The 22,346-nt window shown below is 40.7% G+C and overlaps 3 protein-coding genes across 3 annotated transcripts; 1 reads left to right on the top strand and 2 right to left on the bottom strand.

The window, feature by feature from the left end:
* The first annotated feature begins 1,831 nt into the window (after window positions 1–1,831).
* On the top strand, window positions 1,832–6,357 carry LOC127757037 (pentatricopeptide repeat-containing protein At1g74750-like). Its single transcript, XM_052282452.1, has 3 exons — window positions 1,832–2,253; window positions 3,080–3,175; window positions 3,550–6,357. Exon 3 carries the CDS (start codon window positions 3,553–3,555, stop codon window positions 6,130–6,132), a length of 2,580 nt encoding a protein of 859 aa, XP_052138412.1. The 5' UTR covers window positions 1,832–2,253; window positions 3,080–3,175; window positions 3,550–3,552; the 3' UTR covers window positions 6,133–6,357.
* Window positions 6,358–6,538: 181 nt separating this feature from the next.
* On the bottom strand, window positions 6,539–10,800 carry LOC127757039 (uncharacterized). Its single transcript, XM_052282453.1, has 15 exons — window positions 10,414–10,800; window positions 10,236–10,295; window positions 10,027–10,140; window positions 9,812–9,899; window positions 9,595–9,740; window positions 9,402–9,503; window positions 8,865–8,936; window positions 8,700–8,799; window positions 8,020–8,102; window positions 7,617–7,694; window positions 7,439–7,537; window positions 7,277–7,327; window positions 7,136–7,192; window positions 7,018–7,059; window positions 6,539–6,797 (listed from the first exon to the last, which is right to left on the bottom strand). The coding sequence occupies exons 1-15, from the start codon at window positions 10,798–10,800 to the stop codon at window positions 6,696–6,698; spliced, it is 1,581 nt and encodes a 526-aa protein (XP_052138413.1). The 3' UTR covers window positions 6,539–6,695.
* Window positions 10,801–11,479: 679 nt separating this feature from the next.
* LOC127756960 (plasma membrane ATPase 1) lies at window positions 11,480–18,138 on the bottom strand. Its single transcript, XM_052282354.1, has 22 exons — window positions 17,981–18,138; window positions 17,771–17,899; window positions 17,131–17,250; window positions 16,937–17,035; window positions 16,693–16,830; window positions 16,454–16,588; window positions 16,191–16,370; window positions 15,899–16,105; window positions 15,703–15,822; window positions 15,509–15,628; window positions 15,296–15,418; window positions 15,055–15,159; window positions 14,710–14,854; window positions 14,103–14,267; window positions 13,768–14,006; window positions 13,649–13,681; window positions 13,257–13,338; window positions 12,972–13,132; window positions 12,625–12,810; window positions 12,350–12,532; window positions 12,085–12,263; window positions 11,480–11,846 (listed from the first exon to the last, which is right to left on the bottom strand). Exons 2-22 carry the CDS (start codon window positions 17,822–17,824, stop codon window positions 11,750–11,752), a joined length of 2,871 nt encoding a protein of 956 aa, XP_052138314.1. The 5' UTR covers window positions 17,825–17,899; window positions 17,981–18,138; the 3' UTR covers window positions 11,480–11,749.
* Window positions 18,139–22,346: the final 4,208 nt, after the last annotated feature.

Here is a 22,346-nt window from a genome sequence, read left to right as displayed (position 1 = left end):
ATAAAATTAAATTATTGATGTGTTTAGATGTGATGTGTATGCCGCCTTTAGTGCAGTGGTGATGGTGATTGCTAGCGGACACACTCGCGAGTACTCCCTCCGTCAAAAAAAAACCAATCTAGAATTAAATGGAATGCTTTATTGTACAATGAATCTGGACAGAAGCTAGAAAATGTCCCATCTAATACTAGGTTGGGTTTTTTTTGACGAAGGGAGTACGTGAGAAGACGAGGAAAGCATGTGCCACAACTAGTTGTTCCTCCGTTTCACAATTTATAAGTCATTTTAGTATTTCCTATATTCATATTGATGTTAATGTGAGAAATGATAGAATGACTTACATTGTGAAACGGAGGGAGTATATATCCTTGTGTTTTTAGGGGGAAACTGTTTTGATTCTTAAGGAGACGTTCCTGTTGTTCGAAATAGTTATAAAAAGTATTTAAAAGTTTGACAGCATTCATATAGCAATTCACAAAAATCTTAGGTCGATACTATTTGTATGCTGTTCTTTTTTCTTCTCAATGTATATGTCAGGTTTGAATGATTTTTGGAGTGATAGATGTCATTGTCCTCCTGTCATTTTTTACAACTGTCTGTACTTTCATCTTTTAGTTGATTTATTGATCAATCAATTCACGAGCTCCTGACGTGCATACATTTTTCTGCTTATTTTAATTTTGTTTGTGTATCGATCTTAACATTTGGATGATTGTGAGCCGCGTGTTTCCTCTTGGCCAAAGCAGGACACACATCAGACAAAAACACACGTACACACAAATTTCTAGATTTTCTTTACCTTTTCCCTGTTTCTGTTTTATCTTTGGATTTGCTGAGCTAGGATAACTAAAGCTAGATCAGAATCCATCTCGTGTGTTTAGTTCACACTAAAATTAGAAGTTTGATTGAAATTGGAATGATGTGACGGAAAAGTTGGTGTGTAGGCTGTGTTTAGATCCAAAGTTTGGATCCAAACTTCAGTCATTTTCCATCACATCAACCTGTCATACACACACAACTTTTCAGTCACATCATCTCCAATTTTAGCCAAAATCCAAACTTTGCGCTGAACTAAACACAGCCGTAGAAAAATTTTGATGTGATAGAAAAATTGTAAATTTGAAAAAAAAGTTTGAAACTAAACTCGGCCTTAATTGATACTAGTTGTTACTCTTATTTATCACCTGAAGAATCTAGGTCTTTTTTTCTCATATACTCCCTTCATCCCTAAATATTTAACGCCATTGACTTTTTAAATATGTTTGACCATTCATCTTATTTAAAAACTTCTGTGAAATATGTAAAACTATATGCATACATAAAAATATATTTAACAATGAATCAAATGATAGAAAAAGAATTAATAATTACTTAAATTTTTTAATAAGACGAACGGTTAAATATATTTAAAAGAATCAACGTCGTTAAATATTTAGAAACGGATGAAGTATAAGCTCAAGAAAATATCTCATGTAGTCAAAGAAAATGCAATATCAAGAAAGGATTGGTTAGTTTTAGATGAATTTAGTGGTGTTGGGGGGGGTTGGTGTTCGGGGTAGCTTCTTATAAGAAGAAAATATCTTATATGGAGTAGTAGTTGTAGGTTTAATCCACCGAACAAACACCAAATCCAAATGGGTTAGGAGGAGGAACTAACGGCAGGATTGTTAACTAAACTCGGTCAAACCCGATAAACTTTAGTATTTATTGTTTTGAATAAAAAGATACTAATAATAATGAAAGATTCAGAAATCGGAACAACAGATTAGATTGGTTGAGATTATTATTCTTGCGTGACAAGTTCCAGGAGTCTGAGAGAAAAGGTTTGCTCTCTTTCCTCTGGCTCTGAAGGAGGATTGGATTCTCCCGCAAGCCACGGAACATCCCCAATCCCCACCCACCCCACCCGTGCGCCGCCGCTGCCGCGTCTCCGGGAGGGAGGGACACGGGATCGCATCGCATCGCATCTTTCTTCTTCTTCGTTGTTGTTGCTCCTCCTCCTCACGCCGCTCCTCCTCTGCTCTCCATGTCTCCTTGGAACCTAGTACTACTAGCTAGGTACTACTCCTAGTAGAAAGGACGAGGAAGAGGCAGAAGAGGGGTTGCCGAACGCCGCCGCCGTCCAGCTGGGTCTCCCGCCGTGCGATTGCTGGGTGGCGCGGCTGGCGTTGGAGCCGAGAGCGCGCCGCCGCCGGCTGGAACGACCAAAGAGGCCCCTTCGGTCGTTCCTCCGTCTCCGGTACCCGATTCGAGGTATGCCTTCTCCAAGCCCTATCCCCAACGCCCGCGTGCTCCTCAATCCAAGGTCAAATTTTGGATTTTGCGCAGCAAAGGCCCTTCCTTCCTTTTCGCCACCGGATGATTATTTTAGCCTATCCTAATTAAGGACACCTTTTACCTCTTCAATGCCACCTTATTTTTCAAAGTCTTCTTTTGTTTTGGAATTATTATCCTGTAATGTGATGTAGTAAATTCAATTCAATAAAGTTCTGTCTACAATCTAGCCCCCAATTATAAATTTTGAATGCTCTGATTCTGATAGGAAAGGACATGCTGTGGCTCATAAAACTCAACCCTAATTGCCTCCCTGTAAACAAAAAAATCTCGTCTTGCAGACCTAAAGCTTCAACGAATTTTTGGATTTTTCACCAAGCTGCTTCTTTCATCTTAGTTGCCGCACATTAGTCTGTTTGGCTTCATCTGTAATCCTGTTTCTGCCTTTCTGTTTGACATGCTGCTTCTGCGCGCCTTAAAAGACATTTTTTTCCAAAAGAAGATAATGGCTTTTCGACGAACTGAACGTTCTGAGCTTATCATTTAACTTTATTATTACTACTTTGCAGTTGTAACTAGTGCCTATAAGGTTGATCGTTGGATTTTACTCACCAGTTATGTAGATTGGATCAATAAGCCTAGATAGGTGTAGTTGCCCAGAAGTTCACACTTAGAATCCCCTTTTGTTATACATATCTAGTATTCTGAATGAGTTCTTCTTCTTCTTCTTCTTCGTACTGGTTAGTACAGCTAAACAAAATACTTTGTAAGCAGCATATATTTATTTGCTCTATTTTTGTTTCAGGTTTACCAGTGAGGGGCCATATGGAGTTCAGTGGAGGCTAGAAGTTCGCACTGACATTATCAAAAGTTCTAGCTTGATTTATTAACCAACTAACCAGTATGTCCCTTCCTCCTTATATCATTGACTGTGTTTTCTCACATTAATAGACTTGCTTGTACATGAACTTAGGTTACAAACTAAAGCATGAGCCATCATAGCCATCAATTCTTCCAGTTGACACCTGCACACCCATTTCTATTCGTATATATGTTACTAACATGCTTCATAATACACATCATTGTTGTTTTATCTTTAGAAATAATAGGAAAGAGTTATGGGTATATATATAAAATGAGCACAAGGCCACAAAGCAACATCAAATATATCTTTTATACTGTCTTCATCATCACAAGCAGAACCTCTCATGTATGATGTATTCATAACATAAAGGTTGTTCTAGCTGATAACATCGTGTGAACTTAATATTGCAGTTCATGTTGAGGGCAAAGCAACTCGGCACGCTAACCCAGTGTGCACGGTCCTTCTACGTTAATGGGTCAAGGTGTGGTAGCACCGATGGAGCTTCATGCACATGCCCTGAAGATGAAACTTCTGCTCCAAAAAGGCAGACAGCTAATGGTATCGAGCAGAAGTTTCATTCAACTCGCAGACCCTCTGTAAAGGCTCAAACTCCATCTGTACAACATGTTGTTGGATCCATTGGTCGGGCCACTGGTTACCCTGCTCCAGCTGTTCATATTGCTCCTTCCAACTCATCTCAAGAGACAGAGCCAGCATCTGGCAACACTAGCAACCACCCTCGAACTCCTCAGGTGCTAGGAAATGATTATGTACAGCCTTCTAAGCAGATCGCCAGAAGTATTTCTCATTCTGCAATTGCAGGAGCTGGTGTGTACACTGAGTTAGTAAACCTCAAGTCCACATCAAATAATGGAGGCACCAATCAAGCTCCACAGATGGCCACTAGCTATTCTTACCAGCCCTTGTCGGATGCCCAGCCTTCTAATATCAAGTCACACAACCAGCATAGTCTTCCTGAGGCAAAGATGCCTTATAATCCTTCCGTGCAAAATAATCTTGGGAAGGGTGTATCAAGATCTGGCTATGCAAAATCAAACCAGAGTTTTTCAGGACCTCCTGCTATGGTTGCTAATTCACCATCGCAAATAAAGAATCAAAGACATCCTGGTCAGCGCCACACAAATTATCATTCTAACAATTTCAGTACAGATGCTAGGTGGGATGAAGTTCAAACCCAAAACTTGTCAGCTCCGGCTATGTATACTGGTTCTGGTCACAAATCTCAGGCCCTTGCGGGAACAATAAAGAGTCATGGTGGAGGACCTCAGTCTAACTTAAGATCATTGAAGTCATTGCGCTCAGTTGAACAGTACTACCATACACTGCAGCAAATGAAATGGGGTCCTATGACGGAACACGTTCTGGATAATCTCCATTGCAAGATAGATGCATTCCAGGCAAACCAAGTACTCAAGCTGCTTCATGACCACACCATTGCACTTGGTTTCTTCCAGTGGTTAAAGCGGCAACCAGGTTTCAAGCATGATGGTCATAGCTACACAACCATGATAGGCATCCTTGGACAAGCCAGGCAATTTGGTACGATGAGGAAACTTCTTGATGAGATGAACAGTGTTCACTGCAAACCAACTGTTGTAACATACAACAGAATAATACATGCATATGGTCGTGCAAATTATCTAAGAGAGGCTGTTAAAGTATTCGAGGAGATGCAGAAAGCCGGTTATGAGCCAGATCGGGTTACATATTGTACATTGATTGATATCCATGCTAAAGGTGGATACCTGGAAGTTGCAATGGATTTATATACCAGGATGCAAGAAGTAGGGCTGTCACCAGATACTTTCACGTACAGTGCCATGGTTAATTGCCTTGGAAAAGGTGGTCACTTGGCAGCTGCTTATAAGCTTTTCTGTGAGATGGTTGAAAATGGCTGCACACCTAACCTAGTTACATACAACATAATGATTGCTCTTCAGGCCAAAGCAAGAAATTATGAAAATGTTGTGAAGCTGTACAAGGACATGCAGGTTGCCGGGTTTCGTCCTGACAAAATAACATACAGTATTGTCATGGAAGTTCTTGGTCATTGTGGTCATCTGGATGAGGCTGAGGCTGTGTTCATTGAGATGAGGCATGACTGGGCTCCTGATGAGCCTGTATATGGTCTTTTAGTGGACCTCTGGGGCAAAGCTGGCAATGTTGACAAGGCACTAGGATGGTATCATGCAATGCTTCAGGATGGTTTGCAGCCCAATGTGCCGACCTGCAATTCCCTACTGAGTGCTTTTCTTAAGATAAACAGGTTCCAAGATGCCTACAGCGTGCTCCAAAACATGCTTGCTCAGGGGCTCGTTCCATCTTTGCAGACCTACACCTTGCTGCTCAGTTGTTGTACTGAGGCTCAAGCACAGATGGGTTTATGCTGCCAGCTCATGGCGATCACTGGACACCCTGCCCACATGTTCTTGTTATATTTGCCCGATGCAGAACCTGGCGGCCAGAATGTGAGGGATCACACCAGATATTTCTTGGACATGATGCACAGTGAGGACAGAGAGAGTAAAAGGGGTTTAATGGATGCTGTCATAGATTTCCTACACAAGTCCGGCCTCAAGGAGGAGGCTGGCTTCATATGGGAGGTTGCTGCCCAGAGGAATGTGTACCCGGATTCTGTGAGGGAGAAGGACCCATCATATTGGCTCATCAACTTACACCTGATGTCGGAGGGCACTGCAGTGACTGCGCTGTCAAGGACACTGGCTTGGTTCCACAGGCAGATTCTGACAATGGGCAAATGCCCTGAAAGAATTGACATTGTCACTGGCTGGGGCAGGAGGAGCAGGGTAACCGGGTCTTCCTTGGTTAGACAGTCAGTTCAGAAGCTGCTACATCTCTTCGAATTCCCGTTCGTCACCACGCGAGGCAATACTGGATGCTTCGTTGGATGTGGGGAGCCACTGAATAGGTGGCTGCACAATCCTTATGTTGAGCGCATGCATCTGCTCTAGAGACTCTAGTGACTAGTGAGGTTATTCCAGTCAGAAATAAGGGACTCATCTAAACAGGGTGCAGTTTTGGGGGAAGAATGATGATCTGGTGCATCTGTCTAGATTGGTCTGTAGTCTAAGTTGTAGTTCTCTTTGATTCCTTATGCTTTGAAACCTCTTATTTGTGATAACATTTAGAGATGGCATTGGTGCATTTTAAGTGAGATTATCCTGTCTTAATTGATAGCCAATTAGAATCATTTCGTGTTCCAGCACGTCCATTGCTGTTCCAACCTTTTCTGGGAGCTTGAATGACTCGTTAGCTGCTACTGCCAACAGATAACCTTGAGTGTAACTTTATATCTGATTTTATGTTGGAGAAATGACAACTAGATTTGCTCACAGCTGTACAGAGTACACAATCCACTACTTCTGAACTTGTTTGCTAACTAATAACAAGAGATTGTTTCACGGGTACATCTCTACAATCGATCATTGACCTCTATGTACATCTACAATGTCATTTGTCAATGTTAGTCTTAAGTAGTAAGAACAGGCAGGAGTCCTTTTTGCAGTGTGATACTTCATGATCCGTCCAGTTGCAAATATGGCTGTTGCTGCCTCATGTTGCTTGATGCCAATGTTCCTATGCTTGTCCCAGCTATATACCCACCGGTCCATGCATTCTGTGGAGAATGTAGAATAGATTATAGTTACAAACCATGTTTTCTACTTGAAAATAAGTGAAACATTTTTAATCAAAATAATATTCTATTATTTCAAGTGCTATACTTGATCGATGAGATTGAAATTTGCTTTGTCGTATGTAAAGATCTCCAAGTCTCTAATGAACAGTTCGATCTTTTAAAATAGGTGAAATTCTTTAAGGGAACTTGTAATGCGTACCTGAAAATTGAATCCGCCAGTGACCCCATCAACATTAAGTACCTGCACCACGGTCATGCTAAGGTCAATTGTTCTCTTGCTGATCCAGAGTGTTGCAAGTTCAGGAACAAATGTATACCTCTCCTGCAAAAAACAGGTTGGGCTGTTTCTTGCTTTCCATAGTGCTCAGCGATATCTTTAGAACAGGGCAGCAAATTAGACATATATATGCAAGTTGATTCAGTTTTGATGAAAACTGCAACCAATTAAGACTAATAACCTCTGAAAGTGGAACACCTCCGGCGGTGACAAATTCATCTTTGAATTGACCCTACAAATGATGATGAGATAACAGTCTGTGAGTTTGGACAGACAAAAAATATTCTTACCTAAATGATTGCGCTCATTATGTTTTCAATTGGTATATTAAGATATCACATACCTTAGCGACAACCTCAAACATCCATTGCTTTAACCTAAGGGCTACTGTGTTTAGATTATTATTTGGTATGGACGCCCAGTGCATATCACCATCTAAACTCTGCGCGAGAAGATTTTAGTGATGAAACCATCAATTAAAATAGAGGAATGAGTAAAGAGCACCGCAGTAATATTATGACCTCCTGTTCTAGCAAGAATTTCCAAAATCTCTTCACCAGAGCGAACTCCATGGGAAAAGAGTTGTTTATTTTGTGCTTCTGCAAGGACTAAAACTTGTTAATTCAACTTCATCATTGCAATTTTTTTATTCAGCAATTAGAACATTCACAGGAACACAAGGAATATTTCTGCAACAGATTACAGAATCCATCTAAAGTCTTGATTAAAACACCCCAATATGTCAAATAGAACAGAGATTTGTACACGTGTCTATTTTTAGTACACACGTTCTGAATTATTAAAGCAAGGACAATCAAGTGTAATGTTAGTCATCAGAAATTCAGATCCTTAGATGAATGCGTGAAGGAGATTATAAAAAAAAAAGAACATGTAAAGGGAATAGCACAAGAGTGAGAAATGAACCGCATGGTGATCTTTGTGCAGGAAAAGGATGCGCTTCACGTCCTCAATATGAATGTCGGGTATGAAGTCAACGGTGAGCTTTGCTGTGTTGGAAGAAATGTATGGGTATCAGTGAAGTGGATAATATAGACATTTACTTCTGTCTTACATATAATTGTAAAATATTATCATAGTGGAAAATTTCAGATACTTGATGAAACATAAAAATTCTCAATGCAGCTGCCAAAGAGTCAAACAGTAAAGCTAATTGGCTCAGAAGGTGGAGAGACCATTCTTTAGCTGTTTACTGTTTGTTAGAACAATACATTGAAGAATCATATGATCCAAGAGAACAAACAGCAAGAGAAGTGTTTCAAATGAAGGTAAGTTTGTCCAAATCCACTGACAGCATAAAGATTCCTAATATGAGATACCAGTACTGTCTCATTTGTTATGAAACTTGCAACCATGCGTAACTCATTGAATAATAACTCAGCGACTTTAGCATTCTACATAGAAGTGACCTCATAAGGATGCCCAGCAAAACAGCAATCTGATAAGAAAAAGGCTCTGTTGTGGATCTACTGAATGCAACTTGTGCAAGTACGGAAACAGACAGACATGGCAAGTAAAATTGTGTTGCCATTTACCAGTAGGCTGCGAATGTAGTGCAATTCCTGCATAGTTCCATTGCATCTTACCTTGGTAGTTGTACTGATGCAGTTCACGTGCTCCCCATGCGGACAAACGAAGAACAACAGGCCCACTAAGCCCCCAGTGTGTAACTAACATAGGCCCAATCTGTAAAGACCAAGCAGTTAATGTAAGCAAACATCTATGAAACAATTGAATGTTGACATGTTCACCTGAGTTAATTCAGGAGCACTTCTCTTAATGCCGTCTAGCTTCAGTTTTGCTTTGACTATTGGGAATGTGACCTACATGGCAGGAGATAATGGGGTGAATAGCTCTTGTCCAATTGAATTGAAAAAAAAATCTACAATATCAGCTTTCCTCCTTTTAGGAGCAAACTCAGAGGTGTTTTAAGTTTCATAGTAATGTTTACTGCAATTCTAGTGAAAAGCACAGACAGAAACATGAAAAATCCATTGAGGCAGCAAGCTAACGTGAATTCTGAAAGGGTTTCCATGCTTCCACTTGATTTGTGATTTCCACTAGATATCAGACAGAAAACAGGATACATATGCACATGAGATGCTTAAACTCGGATGGAACCTAGACCAGACCATGGAAGCACACAAAAACATGTTAACTCCAGACTCTTCATATGCAATACATGATTGTTTTGTTGTCAAAAGCATAACAGTGATGAAAACGAGATTTACAAGTCTTGGTTGCTACTTCATAACATAAGAGCCACAAAGGTATTCATGGATAAATACCCCAGAGAGGTCAGCCAATCGCTTGTCTGTAATTTTAAATGTGAAAAGGCTGGGCACTGGAGCAATAATAGAGTGACCAAATTGTGCGGCAATTGAATAACCCTGCAGGTAAGAAAAATGTAAAGGAGGAGAACTTTATGCTGTATTATACATCAATAACAAGAAGGGAGGAGCCAAACATCTTTTCTCAAACCTGCTGGCTGCTCCCTGTAGCAACTAAGACATATTTAGCGTTTACATGATCCACAAAATCAACGGTACGCTTCTCAACCTTCACAACAAACTTCCCATTTTCAGTGACAGATGCACCAGTCACAGCTTTACCAGCCTGCAGGGAAACTTCCATTCGATTGTTGTTTAAATTTCAGATGACAAATGAATAAACAACAGAGTCAATTAGGACAAGATACCTCCAAGTCGCCTTGCTTCATTCAGTAGGCAATCTACTATCGATGCAGAATTGTCAGTGACAGGGAAAACTCTACCATCATCTTCTGTCTGATATGAAATCGAACCAATAGAAACAGCCGCGACATCAATAACTTGACCGGGTGGGTTCAGACTAATAGATGATCAATGGATGTAAAAGATTTATTTAATAATCTTGGTGTCATGACTATGAGACCTTAAGCTCGACACCATGATCTGAGAACCAACGCATAGTATCCTGAGGGCCATGATTTTTGAAGAACGATCCTCTGAGTTCTTTGTGTCCCCTAGGATAATTTCTTGCCATCCCCTGAACAAGAATTCAACTGTCAGTCTGTTACAGTGAAAGTGAACAAAGGAGACGATAGGATAGAGCATATGCATCCAGTGTGGACTAGAACAAACCAATGGCTCCAGATGATGCCCGTTGGTGACATTGCATCGGCCACCACCAGAAATCTTGACCTACAGCAGCCTCGTCGGAAGTAGCAACAAATCAACAGTAACAATGATATATTCGGTGGAAAGGAAGTAGTGCCTGATGGAAAATAGAAATTAAAACAAACAAAGAGAATTTCTATACCTTGGACAAGAACCTTCCTTTGTCGAAGACTAGGACGTTGAGGTGGGGAGCCAGGGACTTGGCCCTTATGGAGGCGTACACCCCGGCGGCGCCTCCGCCCACCACCACCAACGACTGCGCCTCGGCCTCATCCTCCTTTTGCCAAGAACACGCTACCAGGTCCTGGTTGGACGGTGACGCAGAAACGGAGGACGACGAGCTCCTGCACAAGGCGAAGGGAGTGGCGCGGCGGGCGGCGGCGGCGGCGGCGGCGGGCAGCTGGAGTGACGGCCACTGCGGCATTTTTGCTTGTTGGCTCTCCTCCAGCTGAGCTAACCATGGTGTTAGCTTCTGCTTCTGGGCCTCATCTTTCTTTGGGCCTCTTTGGTCCTCTTTGGGCTTTGCCATTTCAGTGGGTCGTGGGCCGTGGGCCGTGGTCTTCTTTTAAGTTGGGATCACCGTTTCTGAATGTGCTGTAATCTATTGATTCTTACTACACTTCTACATATACCAAACTGATGTGACATTGTCCCTAGGACGGACATTTGTTATTCAAGAAAAAGGAAAAATCTCATGACATTTGATTACTTTTGCTACAAAACAAGATTCTGTGAATTGAACACTTGGACTTCTCTATTTACCAGACCAGACGAGACAAACCAATTATCCGTGCACAGTACGGCAGCTGGAGAATACATAGTACATACACAATCTAGTACTATATACATTTGGTACAGGCACAGCTCAAGCAAGCGTGCATCATTCGAGATCCTGCATGCAACGCAGCAAGCAGCTTAGAAAATAAAAGCTCTCATCTCATCTCATGTGATGTGCCCACAGTTTTTGCAAACTTGACAGGCAACATGGCAGACAACAATATCAGCCAGCCAGAGCCTCACTACAGATCTGGCTGGAACCCAACAACAAACAGATCCGTTTCCAGTCCAGGACCAGAGTCACCGCTATTCATTCATTCATTCATTGCCTCTTGGTTGGATACATTGAAGCCCACATGTTACATACTGCCAGCTGCCCCCACACAAACAGTTAACAAATTCATCTATAATATGTCCATACAATTGACCGATTGATTATGAAAACATGCTTCTCAGTAACCGAGCAAAAAAACACTGGCATTGCCATTGTGCTTCACCTCAAACACTTATATATTTTCAGGTGACCAAAAATTATATAACACTACCATGTAGTAGAAAGTTGGAGCAGGAGGGACAAAGTTTACAGCAATTCGGTTCAAGTACACGTAGGTGATTGCAGCATTGCAGTCAAGTTAAAGCGAAACAGGAAAATCTGGAAAAAAAAATAATCCTCTTTTTTCTTTCTTTATGGACAGGCTGGATCACACGGTGTAAGACTGCTGGATGGTCTCAATGTCGAGGCCCTTGAGCTTCACAACCGATTCTACATGCCCCTTGAGCGTATGGAGCTCCCTAAGCCTGTAACAAATCATCCCAAAGTTAGCTTCACATCGTTATCAACCAACTTATATGTTCAATGTAACTGTTGCCTGCCTATTGGCGCCAAAAAAAGATACTACTTTTCATATTCAAAAATGGATTCATGAGTAACAATGCACTGATGGAGAAAGGGACAGGTGGAACAATACTAAAGGATCCAAGAAATCGTATACGCAAGAAAGCATGATGTTTTGCAAGTGTAGTGTGGTCCTCCTACCTGGCAATCTCCGCCCTCCTCTTCGCCTCTTCAGCCATCTGATTGAGCTCATTGTAGCCAGCCTTCTCCGAGAACATCTTGGCATCAGGCGGCTGCAGTCCATGGAGGGTCCTCTGAGCATGTGCCCACTTGAGCTCCCTCTCCTCCTTACCAAAGTCCTTCTTCCTTGTGAAAGCGATCTGCAGGTAGACAAACATTAGTGAGAATCAGAAACTTAATAGGTGTGAGGGGCCAAGACAGTTGTGTAGCATGCATTATTAATTACCCTTTGCTCAATGACAAGATCCCATGCTTTCCCACTCAAAGCATATCTGATGAGGAACTTGATAATGTCGAGTGGGAAGTAGAAGATTAGATTGTAGAGCCACACAATACCAGCCCAACCCCACCCAATGCCTTTGATTGAGGTGAACGCCCAGTCAGCATACACAGCAATCAGTGTAGCAATCTGTATTTGTTTAAACCAAAAGTTTACGTCAATGCGGCTTTAACTCCTGAAGCAAAATATAAGAGGGAGAGAGTGAGAGAGTAGGAGCAGACCAGCTGCGCAACCAAGAAAGCAAAGACCAGCAGAAATCCAGGGCGCTCAACAAATGACCAGCTGCGGGACCTTGTGACAAAGATGAGAGCTTGGCTGATGGTGCTAACTTGGAGGTAAACAGCAGAGGCAAGTTTTTGGAAATCATCTTGAGCTGTCTTCTCAAGGCTTTCAACATGAAATATTCTCTGAAATTTTATAAACAATAAGCTTCAGCGAGTAAAGCAAATAAGGTCCTAAAAGTAGTTCACTAACAATTTAACCATCGTTAGTAGCCAAGAATACTTGCATAGCTGGCTTAAAAATCATCACAAACAAATGTCTCAAGTCTCAACACAGTGCTCCTTACCGGGAAAAAGTCTGTCTTATATGCAGCCCAGAAGAAAATTACTGTCATCATTGCCAAGTATCCACCGAGGACAACTCCAGTTGTAAAAATCTCAGCCAGCTTCCAGCTGTCAGGTAGTGGAGATGGTTTTACCCGATCCTTTGATATAGTCATGATGGTACCTATCGATCACAGTACATAGTTGAATATCTTTGTATGCTCATAATTTCTATTGTCAAAAAGCAAGTGTGAACATGTGCAGTGGTTGTGTGCCGGTGTGTGTGTGTGAGAGAGAGAGAGATTTACCATCATTTAGAATTGCTATGATTAGGACCATAAAAGGGGGGAAATCGAATTTCCAGATGAGCGCAAGTAGCATAAATCCAAGCTGTTGAAATTAACAAAGTGAATTAATCCCTCAGAAGTAACACAAATAGAGAACACTGGCACAATTCAGTGTTCAAGATGGATATATATATCATAGTGGACAGTTATGGATTGAAATCTCGTAGTATTTGTAACTTGATCTGAATAACATAAAAAAATAATCCCTAGCAGTCGCATCAAGGATAATTGTTCAAATAAATAAATAAATACAGAGACTTGATGCAGCTTGATACCAACACATTAAATCACATAATTAAAAAATGCATGGATATAAAAGTTTTCATTCAGAAGTAAAAGCAAGATAAACATACCACTATACGAATGGTGATTGAGACAGCATAGATCTGCCAACATGAAAATGCATTAGAAAGATAAATTAGGGGAATAAACATATAAAAGAGTACTTGAACACTATTCCGCTTTAACATACAGTGTAGTTCTTCATACGCTGGAAAATTGCACGACTTGTAAGCACAGCACTGATGATCACACTAAGACCAGGTTCTGTGAGCACAATATCTGAAGCACTCCTGGCTGCATCAGTTGCATCAGCAACAGCAATACCAATGTCAGCTTTCTTTAGGGCTGGAGCATCATTGACACCATCACCAGTCATTCCACATATGTGCTTTCTTGCTTGCAGACGTTTCACAATCTCATACTTGTGCTCTGGACAAAAGCCATTCACTCAGTTAACTTAGAATTAAACAATTCATCTTTCCCAACTCTCAATCTTTGCAGTGTAATAACTCATTATCACCATACCTGGGAATACACCAGCAAAGCCATCAGCTTTCTCAATGAGATCATCAACTGGTAAAGCGGCAATGGACTCATCCTTGTTCTGTCCCAGCAAAGCGGATGAAGGGTACATGTTTGTACCCATTCCCAGGCGACGCCCTGTTTCTTTTCCAATTGCCAGCTGATCACCTGAACATTAGGAGACCAATTAATAAACTAGGACAAAAGAACGCAAAGAGCAGTCTTTTGAATGTAATGAAAACGGCTACCTCCAGGAAATATACTATTTTTAATCTGAGTTATGTTCTATTTATCAATAGGACTGCATCAAAACCATGTTCACTGTAAAAATAAAGTGACTAAACAGAGAAACGGATAATTTGGATCATCCCATGGAAAGCACAGAACTAGGGTTGAAAAATCTGGCCAGCTAACAGCAGAACAGAATTTCCTGGTGAGGTCTGGGTGCTCACGACTATGTTCTTACATTGTACTATTTGGTTCTTATGTGAATCCTATTTTCCTTTTCTTTTTTTGTTTAAAGTTGATTGTATAAATCGAGTCTCCAGAATTCTGTATTCCTGCATAAGCCTGAAAAAAAACTGACAATACAGAATATTTGAGCATGCACCTGTGATCATCTTGACATTGACACCAAGATTAAGTGCCCGCCGAATTGTTTCAGCACTGTCATGCCTTGGAGGATCAAAAAGTGGCATGAGACCAACAAAATGCCATGGGCCACCAGGGCTTTCTTTCGTCCCCTCTGGTACTTCCTACATTCAACAACAGAGTAACACACCACTAAGATAACGTACGCAGTAAACAGTGAAAGAGGAAAGTCATGGTTTGCATGGACAAGACTTGGTAGTTACTAAAATCTACAATTACTTTAAACCTGTTCATGAAATGATACCATCGCTGCTGCACAGTGAAAATCAGGTTATGATAGATGGTGTACTGTAACCCTTCTCACCTGGTATGCTACAGCAAGCGATCTAAGTCCACGTTCTGCAAATTTGTCAATCACAGCATGGACCCTCCGCTCTATCTCCGGTTTGTTATAAGCAAGGTGGAGAATCTGCAGTCAATTATTTGAGTTTACATCATAACATTCTATGCCACAAAATTCAAGTCTGATTATAATGCTCTCAGTCTCTCATAAAGCAGCTAAGATATGAATAGCTGAAAAAAAAAGCAGTTCATTCTCCCCATACCTGCTCAGGTGCACCCTTACTAACACGATACATTTTGCCATCACCATCAATGTATGTCAATGCTGTTCTTTTGTCAGTAGGATTGAATGGCAGGAAATGAACTTCTTGAATACCAGCACGGGCCTGCGTTAAAATGTAGGCAAATAGTCATTTCACAACATAACCAAGGTGATATCAGCCACCATTTCAAAAACCTTCGACAAAGCAATATACCTCTTTTGGATCAGCTAGCATCCCAACTATTGCAGTATCAATAGCATCCTGGTTTTCTGTTCGTGATGCTCTAGCAGCCATGAGAATCACTTGGTCCTGAGTGATTCCTCTTTCAAAGACCTGGATTAACAAATTTGATGCTTTTTAACCTAGACATGAAAGTGTTAATAGAATAGAGATTTGTTTTTTCTCACATCAATGAGGTTCTTGTCCACGGTGAGCTTATTCAAGGTCAAAGTTCCTGTTTTATCACTGCAAAGAACATCCATGCCCGCCATCTCCTCAATTGCAGTCATTCTCTTTGTGATCGCTCCCTGAATATTTTAAGTGGTTAGCACATTATACAAACCAAAACTGAAAAGTGACATACATAAAGCAACAGATGCAAACCTGTTGAGACAAGCGGTGTGACCCAATTGCCATAGTCACAGATAAGACTGTTGGCATGGCTATGGGAATGCCTCCAATGAGAAGGACAAGGAGGTTGTCAATCCCGGGGCGGTATGCCCTGTGCTGGATAGGGTACATTACAATGATCTCAACAAACATTCCCACAGCAATTGAGCAAATGCAGAAATTCCCAATAGCCGTCAGGACCTGCGATAATCAGATAATAATATGAGTGAATTACCATGATAGTTTGATGAAGAATACACACGTGAGGTGAGCATTTCAAACTAACCTTCTGGAAATGACCAACTTGGTTAGTTGAGTCAACAAGGTGTGCTGCTTTTCCGAAGAAAGTGTGAACACCAGTAGCAATCACTATGGCTTTGATCTCACCTTGCTTGACAGTCGAACCAGAGTAGACACCATCACCAGGACCTTTGGTGACAGGCAATGATTCTCCAGTCAGGGCAGACTACAACATGAGAGATAGTGAGGAGAAGCCTTGATGGATCATCAAAAGGTGAAGGCGACTTTAAGTCGAGCAATGGGAAGAACCTGATCGATCTTCAAAGGATCTCCCTCAAGGAGACGCGCATCTGCAGGTATAATGTCTCCAAGTTTAATACTTACGATATCCCCTGGTACAAGGATGGCCGCCTCTTCCTCAGTCCATCGGCCATCACGAAGCACCTGAAGAACACAAAATATGTCTCATGGATTCAGAATTGTGAATGGGCTTTACAGGCACATGAAACCTGCCTTGAGAACATAGTGAACAGCGTAAAAGGTAAAACCTTGGCCTTTGGTGCAAGACGGGCCATGAGTGCAGCAGCAGCATTGCCAGCATTGTTTTCCTCAATGAAACTGATTGTCGAGTTGATAACAAGAAGAGTTATGATACCAACAAAGTCCTGCCAATCCGGTGGCTTCCCCTGATGATACAACACAAGACAACAAATGTGTTATGTAATCAACTCCTGAATTCTAACCAACAAGCTAGGCAAAATCGGAATTGGCTCAGATATCTAACTGCCTTACCCCTCCATTCGCCAGCGCAATGGCCATGATAGCTGCAGCTTCCATGACCCATGAGAGTGGATTCCACATGAACCCCAAAAACTTGAGGAACTTGCTCTCCTGCCAGTGCCACCATCAAAGTCCCAACTCTTAAGCATTTTCAGACATCTCAGATGCATTTTTTTCTGAAACAGTAGATAAGGAACAAAACAAACCTCCTTCTCCTCAAGCTTGTTGGGGCCAAAGATTTCGAGGCGCTGCTGCGCCTGCTGAGTTGTGAGACCCTCGCGGCTGCATCTCAGGTTCTCAAACACTTCCTCGAGGGGAATGTTCTCCTGCAGGAAAAAAACAAACAAACAAGAATTCACCAATCCAACTCCATGGACGAAAACGGAAACACAAGAAGCATCAGCCCGCCCACCGAATTGTCAGCCGTCACCTATTAATGCATGCAGCCATTGCCACTACAACTACTATTTCGAGAACGGCTGAGCCAGAAGCAAACAAGGCTGGAGCTGGAGATGCCAATGTCGCCACCATGGAATTATTTGGCAGAACGAACCGCAGAAACCCAGATTTACAAGAGCAAATAAACGAATTCTCACAGAACGAAAAAGGGAAAGAAAGAACGGCAGCCATGCAGAGTGCTAAAGAAACGCTAGCCAGTCACAAGAAACGCCAAGAAAACAGGAAACTCGTGAGTGACTGCAACCCAAGAAACCAGGAGCACATGCCCGAATTCCGCGGAACAGGAAGGAGCACCAATCTAGTAAAAGAACGGAAAAGAGAGCACAAAGACGCAAGATTTTGGCGCCGCCGGAGTAGAGAGTAGAGAGTTGAGAGTGAGTTCCTTACCAAGTCGACGGCCTCCTTGAGGACGGCGTCGAGGTTGCCCTCCTTCTCAGCCATGGAGGCACCTCGCAGATGGATCTCCCACCACTGCCTTCTCACCTCTCTCTACCTGTATCCCACCTGTTCGGCTCCCTTCCAGATTTATTTATATGTGGGATAAGCAAAGGAAATCTTGCTTGCAAACGAACGAAAGTTAGTATATGGATAATTTACCTGTGCAATTGCAATCTGGATGGAATTGGATGGGGGTAACTGAAGGTGAAGGTGAAGGAGATGAGATGGTTGTGGAGAGTCACAGAGAGAGGAGTGGTAGGAGTGGGACTCCACTCCACAAATGAATGAGGTAGAGAGGAATGTGGAGGAACAGAGAAACATAACCTTTTCAAATACACATGGAATAAATTGGTGGATAAAAAGCCACATGAGGAATGAAACAGAAAAAAAAAAGGGATATTTTTCTGGAACAGAGTAAGAAAAGGGGGATTTTTATCTCGTGCTGCATTTGGATTTAGGGTTTGTTGGAACCATGCCACCCTATATTTGCAAAATTTGAGATATGTCACCCGTATCTCAATGACATGTATGACCCATATGAGTCAATGGCATGTGGATCAGGGTGGCATATCACAAATTTTACAAATTTTGTGTGGCATGGTTCAAATTGTCCCTTGGATTGGATGGGATTTATTGTAGATTTGTAACCCTTTCGAGAACTCGTTTGCTAAAACTCCAACTCCTAAATTCAACTTAAGAAGTTGGATCTGGAGTGGAGTCGTGAAGCAACATAAACCTAACTCCACATTTCTAGTTCATGTATAAAATCGTTAGCAACAAGAAAAAAAATTACTTCATATGTTAGACATTGCTATCAAAATTATATATAAAGTTGGTGGCAATTAGAAAAAATATAGTCCACTTCCTAGCTTAAAACATTGTCGCTAAACGATGCTCCCACGTGTCAGCCTTTTAACTACAATTAATAACTCCTAATAATATGTGGTTTTACTTTTATTTTTTATTTTTGAACTTTCTTGCTTTTCTATTTTAAAAATAAACATTTTAGAAACTTATTTTTAAGATCAACCAAACAACAATATCACGTCAGTCTAAAATAACATGAGAGCATTACTTAGCTAGCTGACGTGGAAGTGTTATTTGTTCTTCTGGCGTAGCAGAACAAAACTATCATGTCCACTGTGGGTGGCGTGACAGTATTATTTTGCCACGTCAGGTGAGTTGGCGTAGCTAAAAAGTTCAAATTTTTGGAAATAAGTTTAAAAGAGTTTATTTTTAAAACAACAAATTAAAAAGGTTAAAAAAATAATGAAAAAAACTATTTAATTCTGCTTGGTTGTAACTTAACTTTTAACCAAGCCCGAGGAAAAAAAAAACTAATTTTATCCAAATGGCATGGTCAACATATCAACATCTAAGAGACAAGGTTTGAATTCTTGTTTAGAAAAAAATAAAACCGTTGATAAAATTAAAAAAGCATGTTTTGCACCCCAAAAAAAACCCAGCATTACCAGTCCATGAAGAATCAAAAAAATGGATGCTAAAAATGCTTGAGCACCAACAAATCAATCAACTCAACAATATGCTATTAATTCTGTGTAAATCTCTCCTGATGTTGGTAATCATCGAGGCAATAGGCCATACTTTCCATTATTAAACTGAAAATGAACAGGGATTCTGCCTAGAACTCTGTGTATGTATACCTAATTAACAATCTGAAGGAGATTAGGTTAGGTGAGCAAACGGTGTCAAGTTTCATCTTAGCAAGTCAGCATCCAGTTGCTGATTGCATGACTATTGTCGTTTCCCTGTACGGATCGTACTTGTGGGTTATCCTGAAAATGAACCTTCCAATGCTTGCTTGGGTTACAGCTAATCCCATTTTCACACATCTGACCTACTTCCTGACCATTTCTCATTTGAAATCTCACACTAGTTTGTCTGTTCAACTAAATGAGCTCAAAATGATCCTACCCTTGTTATTTTTCGGTTATTTTAAAATTTTGAGAATGCAATCGCCTTTTTTTCCCGAAGGATATTTGGTCAATCACGGTCTTAATAATCAGTCAGTCAAGACAAAAATTGTTGTCAGGTAAGGTTCGGTTGTTACTTGGAGACTGGAGAGGTGTAACTTTGTTTCATCTAGAGGTAAGGTTAGGTTAATTAGGTGACTCCGTTCAACTGTCCATGGAAAATGAATGTGCAGTAAATTTGCAGCCTCCCTACATTTAATCTGGCTGGGTAAAACATCAGCGGATTCTGAATATATGAATCCTCCCAGAAAAAAGAATATATTGTCCCAGCATCAAAGCTAGCTAATTTCTTTTCGTTCTACATCTGATCCGTTTTATCAAAACATGCAGCTATGTCATTTTGACATCGTTGTCTCAATGATATGAAATGATTACAGAGTGGTTCACCGAAAGAAACCTTTCCTTCAATTAGATTACCTGTCAAACGGAATGTTGTGTGCGTGTCGAGTGTTTAGCATGTTTAGATTTGTACCTGATTGATATGACTAGAAGAGTTGGATGAAAGAAAAGGGTCGGTACGACATGTACGCCATAAACAAAATCACAGAGATTGTGAAAAGAGCTGGACGATTAGAAATAATGAGATGCCAATAATTTAAGAGAGAACGAAATAATTTAAAAGCAAGCTTCTTCTCGTGTGTCATTTGGAACCTAATCACTAATTAATCAGACTCTTAAGGAAGGAATCACTGATGAAATCTGAGTACTAATTGAACACCATGCGGCAAGTTGTCCAGTTGGAGTTCAGAACAATTTGATGGTTTTTTCCATTTGGAGTAATTAGGTAATCCAGATAGAATTGCTTCCAAATGGCGGGTAATCATACTGAGAACTTTAATCATCGAGCACGTAATCATCTGTGAGAACTGAAGTGAAATATATATATATATATATATATATATATATATATATATATATATATATATATATATTCTTGGGTCTGCCGCTACTTTCATGCTTATTAGCATAAAAAGTTTCTCTTCAAAGTTGTTCACCAGAAGCACAATAGACCTTCTGTTAGCATAAATTATAGAACGCATGCATGCTGGAGTGCTGGATACATTTCCAATCACACAAGTAATAAACCAACAAATGAATTAGTTATTTGCTGGTCACAGCACATCATAATTTGCAAGGTTGCATCCACGATCCAATAAAAATACTAAGCAAGAAGGGAGAACAAACTTGGCCAGGCTCTGTCCTTGCTTTCTTTCCCTCTTCTTTTCAGAAAAGCAAGAGCACAACTTTTCCCTTTCCTTCTTTTCAAATAGTAGCAGGATAAAAATTTCCAGAAAGCAAGAACCAAAGATGAAACTAAAGATAATCTGCTTTAGGTGGTGCACTCACAGTCATGCGTGCAAAGGAGGTAGCAATCTTGGGGGTACCATTTCTGTTTTACTTTTGCAACCATGCATTCATTCTTGGTGACTTGGTCTCATCCTTTTCTTTTATTTCAAGTTAAACCATTTTTCATAATCCTAATTAATTTTATTTATTTCCTCTCAGTGTCTTGACTAACGCAAAAGGACACATACTGTTAAATGCCTTTCTGAAACCCAAAGAAACATTTTGCCTGAGGTCTAGGAGCCACCAAACCAATTAATTCCAACTGGCTAATCAAACATGATATCAGGACTAAGAGTAATAACCAAAAAGGAGTAAGATAAATTTTCAACTTTCAGGCTTCTCTCACTAAAAGAAAGCCAATACTACTATATGAAAATGAACCAAACATGTAACTTGTGAGCATACTTTTATGACAACAATGAAGAGGTGGTACCGGATATGGAGGTTGGCCTTTCAGACAGAAAAGGTGAAATAAGGGAGTTCAGAAAGGACTCTTTACTTTGATGGACAGATCGCATTAAATTAAATGATGTAATTTCAGCCAAAGAGTAGGAGAGTACACTTTGGAATAAAGCATCCTATTCCTAACTCATGTGTTCGATTTATGTAACAAACAAATCACTGTCTAAAAAGTCTAACAAATAAATAAAAGGAAAAAAAATGAAGGCATAATGTTTCAGATCTTGGAACTAGGCATCTTACACATGCACCTGTGTACGTACACACACTAAGGCAGCTTCAATTTCACCCAAAATCTCCTTTAGATGCTCCCTAGCTAGCCAATCATCATCTTAAGGATGATAAGATTCAACCTGTGATCACATGGTTCTTGCTGTCATCGAGATGAGATAGCCTACCAGGCCGATAGAGCTCATATTCATATCATCATATGAGGATGATGAACTATACGGTTGGTTGATTGATCGATCCATCCATAACACTGGGTATACTATACATGCATGTGATGTGAGCATTATGTCCAAATGTACAATCACCTATAGATTCTCTAATAGCCAGCTACTACAAATCTCATGCAAGCAGTTTGGAATGCCCACATGGCACTAAGGCAACACGCGGGGAAAAATTACGAGATGAATAAAACCACAAAGATTCAGCACCAAGCATCAAACAAATCACAGCGGGTCGCCGATCAAACTCCCACCAAACGCAGGATACGTTCAGTG

The sequence above is a fragment of the Oryza glaberrima genome, chromosome 12 (genome assembly GCF_000147395.1).
Source record: "Oryza glaberrima chromosome 12, OglaRS2, whole genome shotgun sequence".
Lineage (NCBI taxonomy): Eukaryota > Viridiplantae > Streptophyta > Magnoliopsida > Poales > Poaceae > Oryza > Oryza glaberrima.
This window is presented reverse-complemented; position numbering and strand designations above follow the sequence as displayed.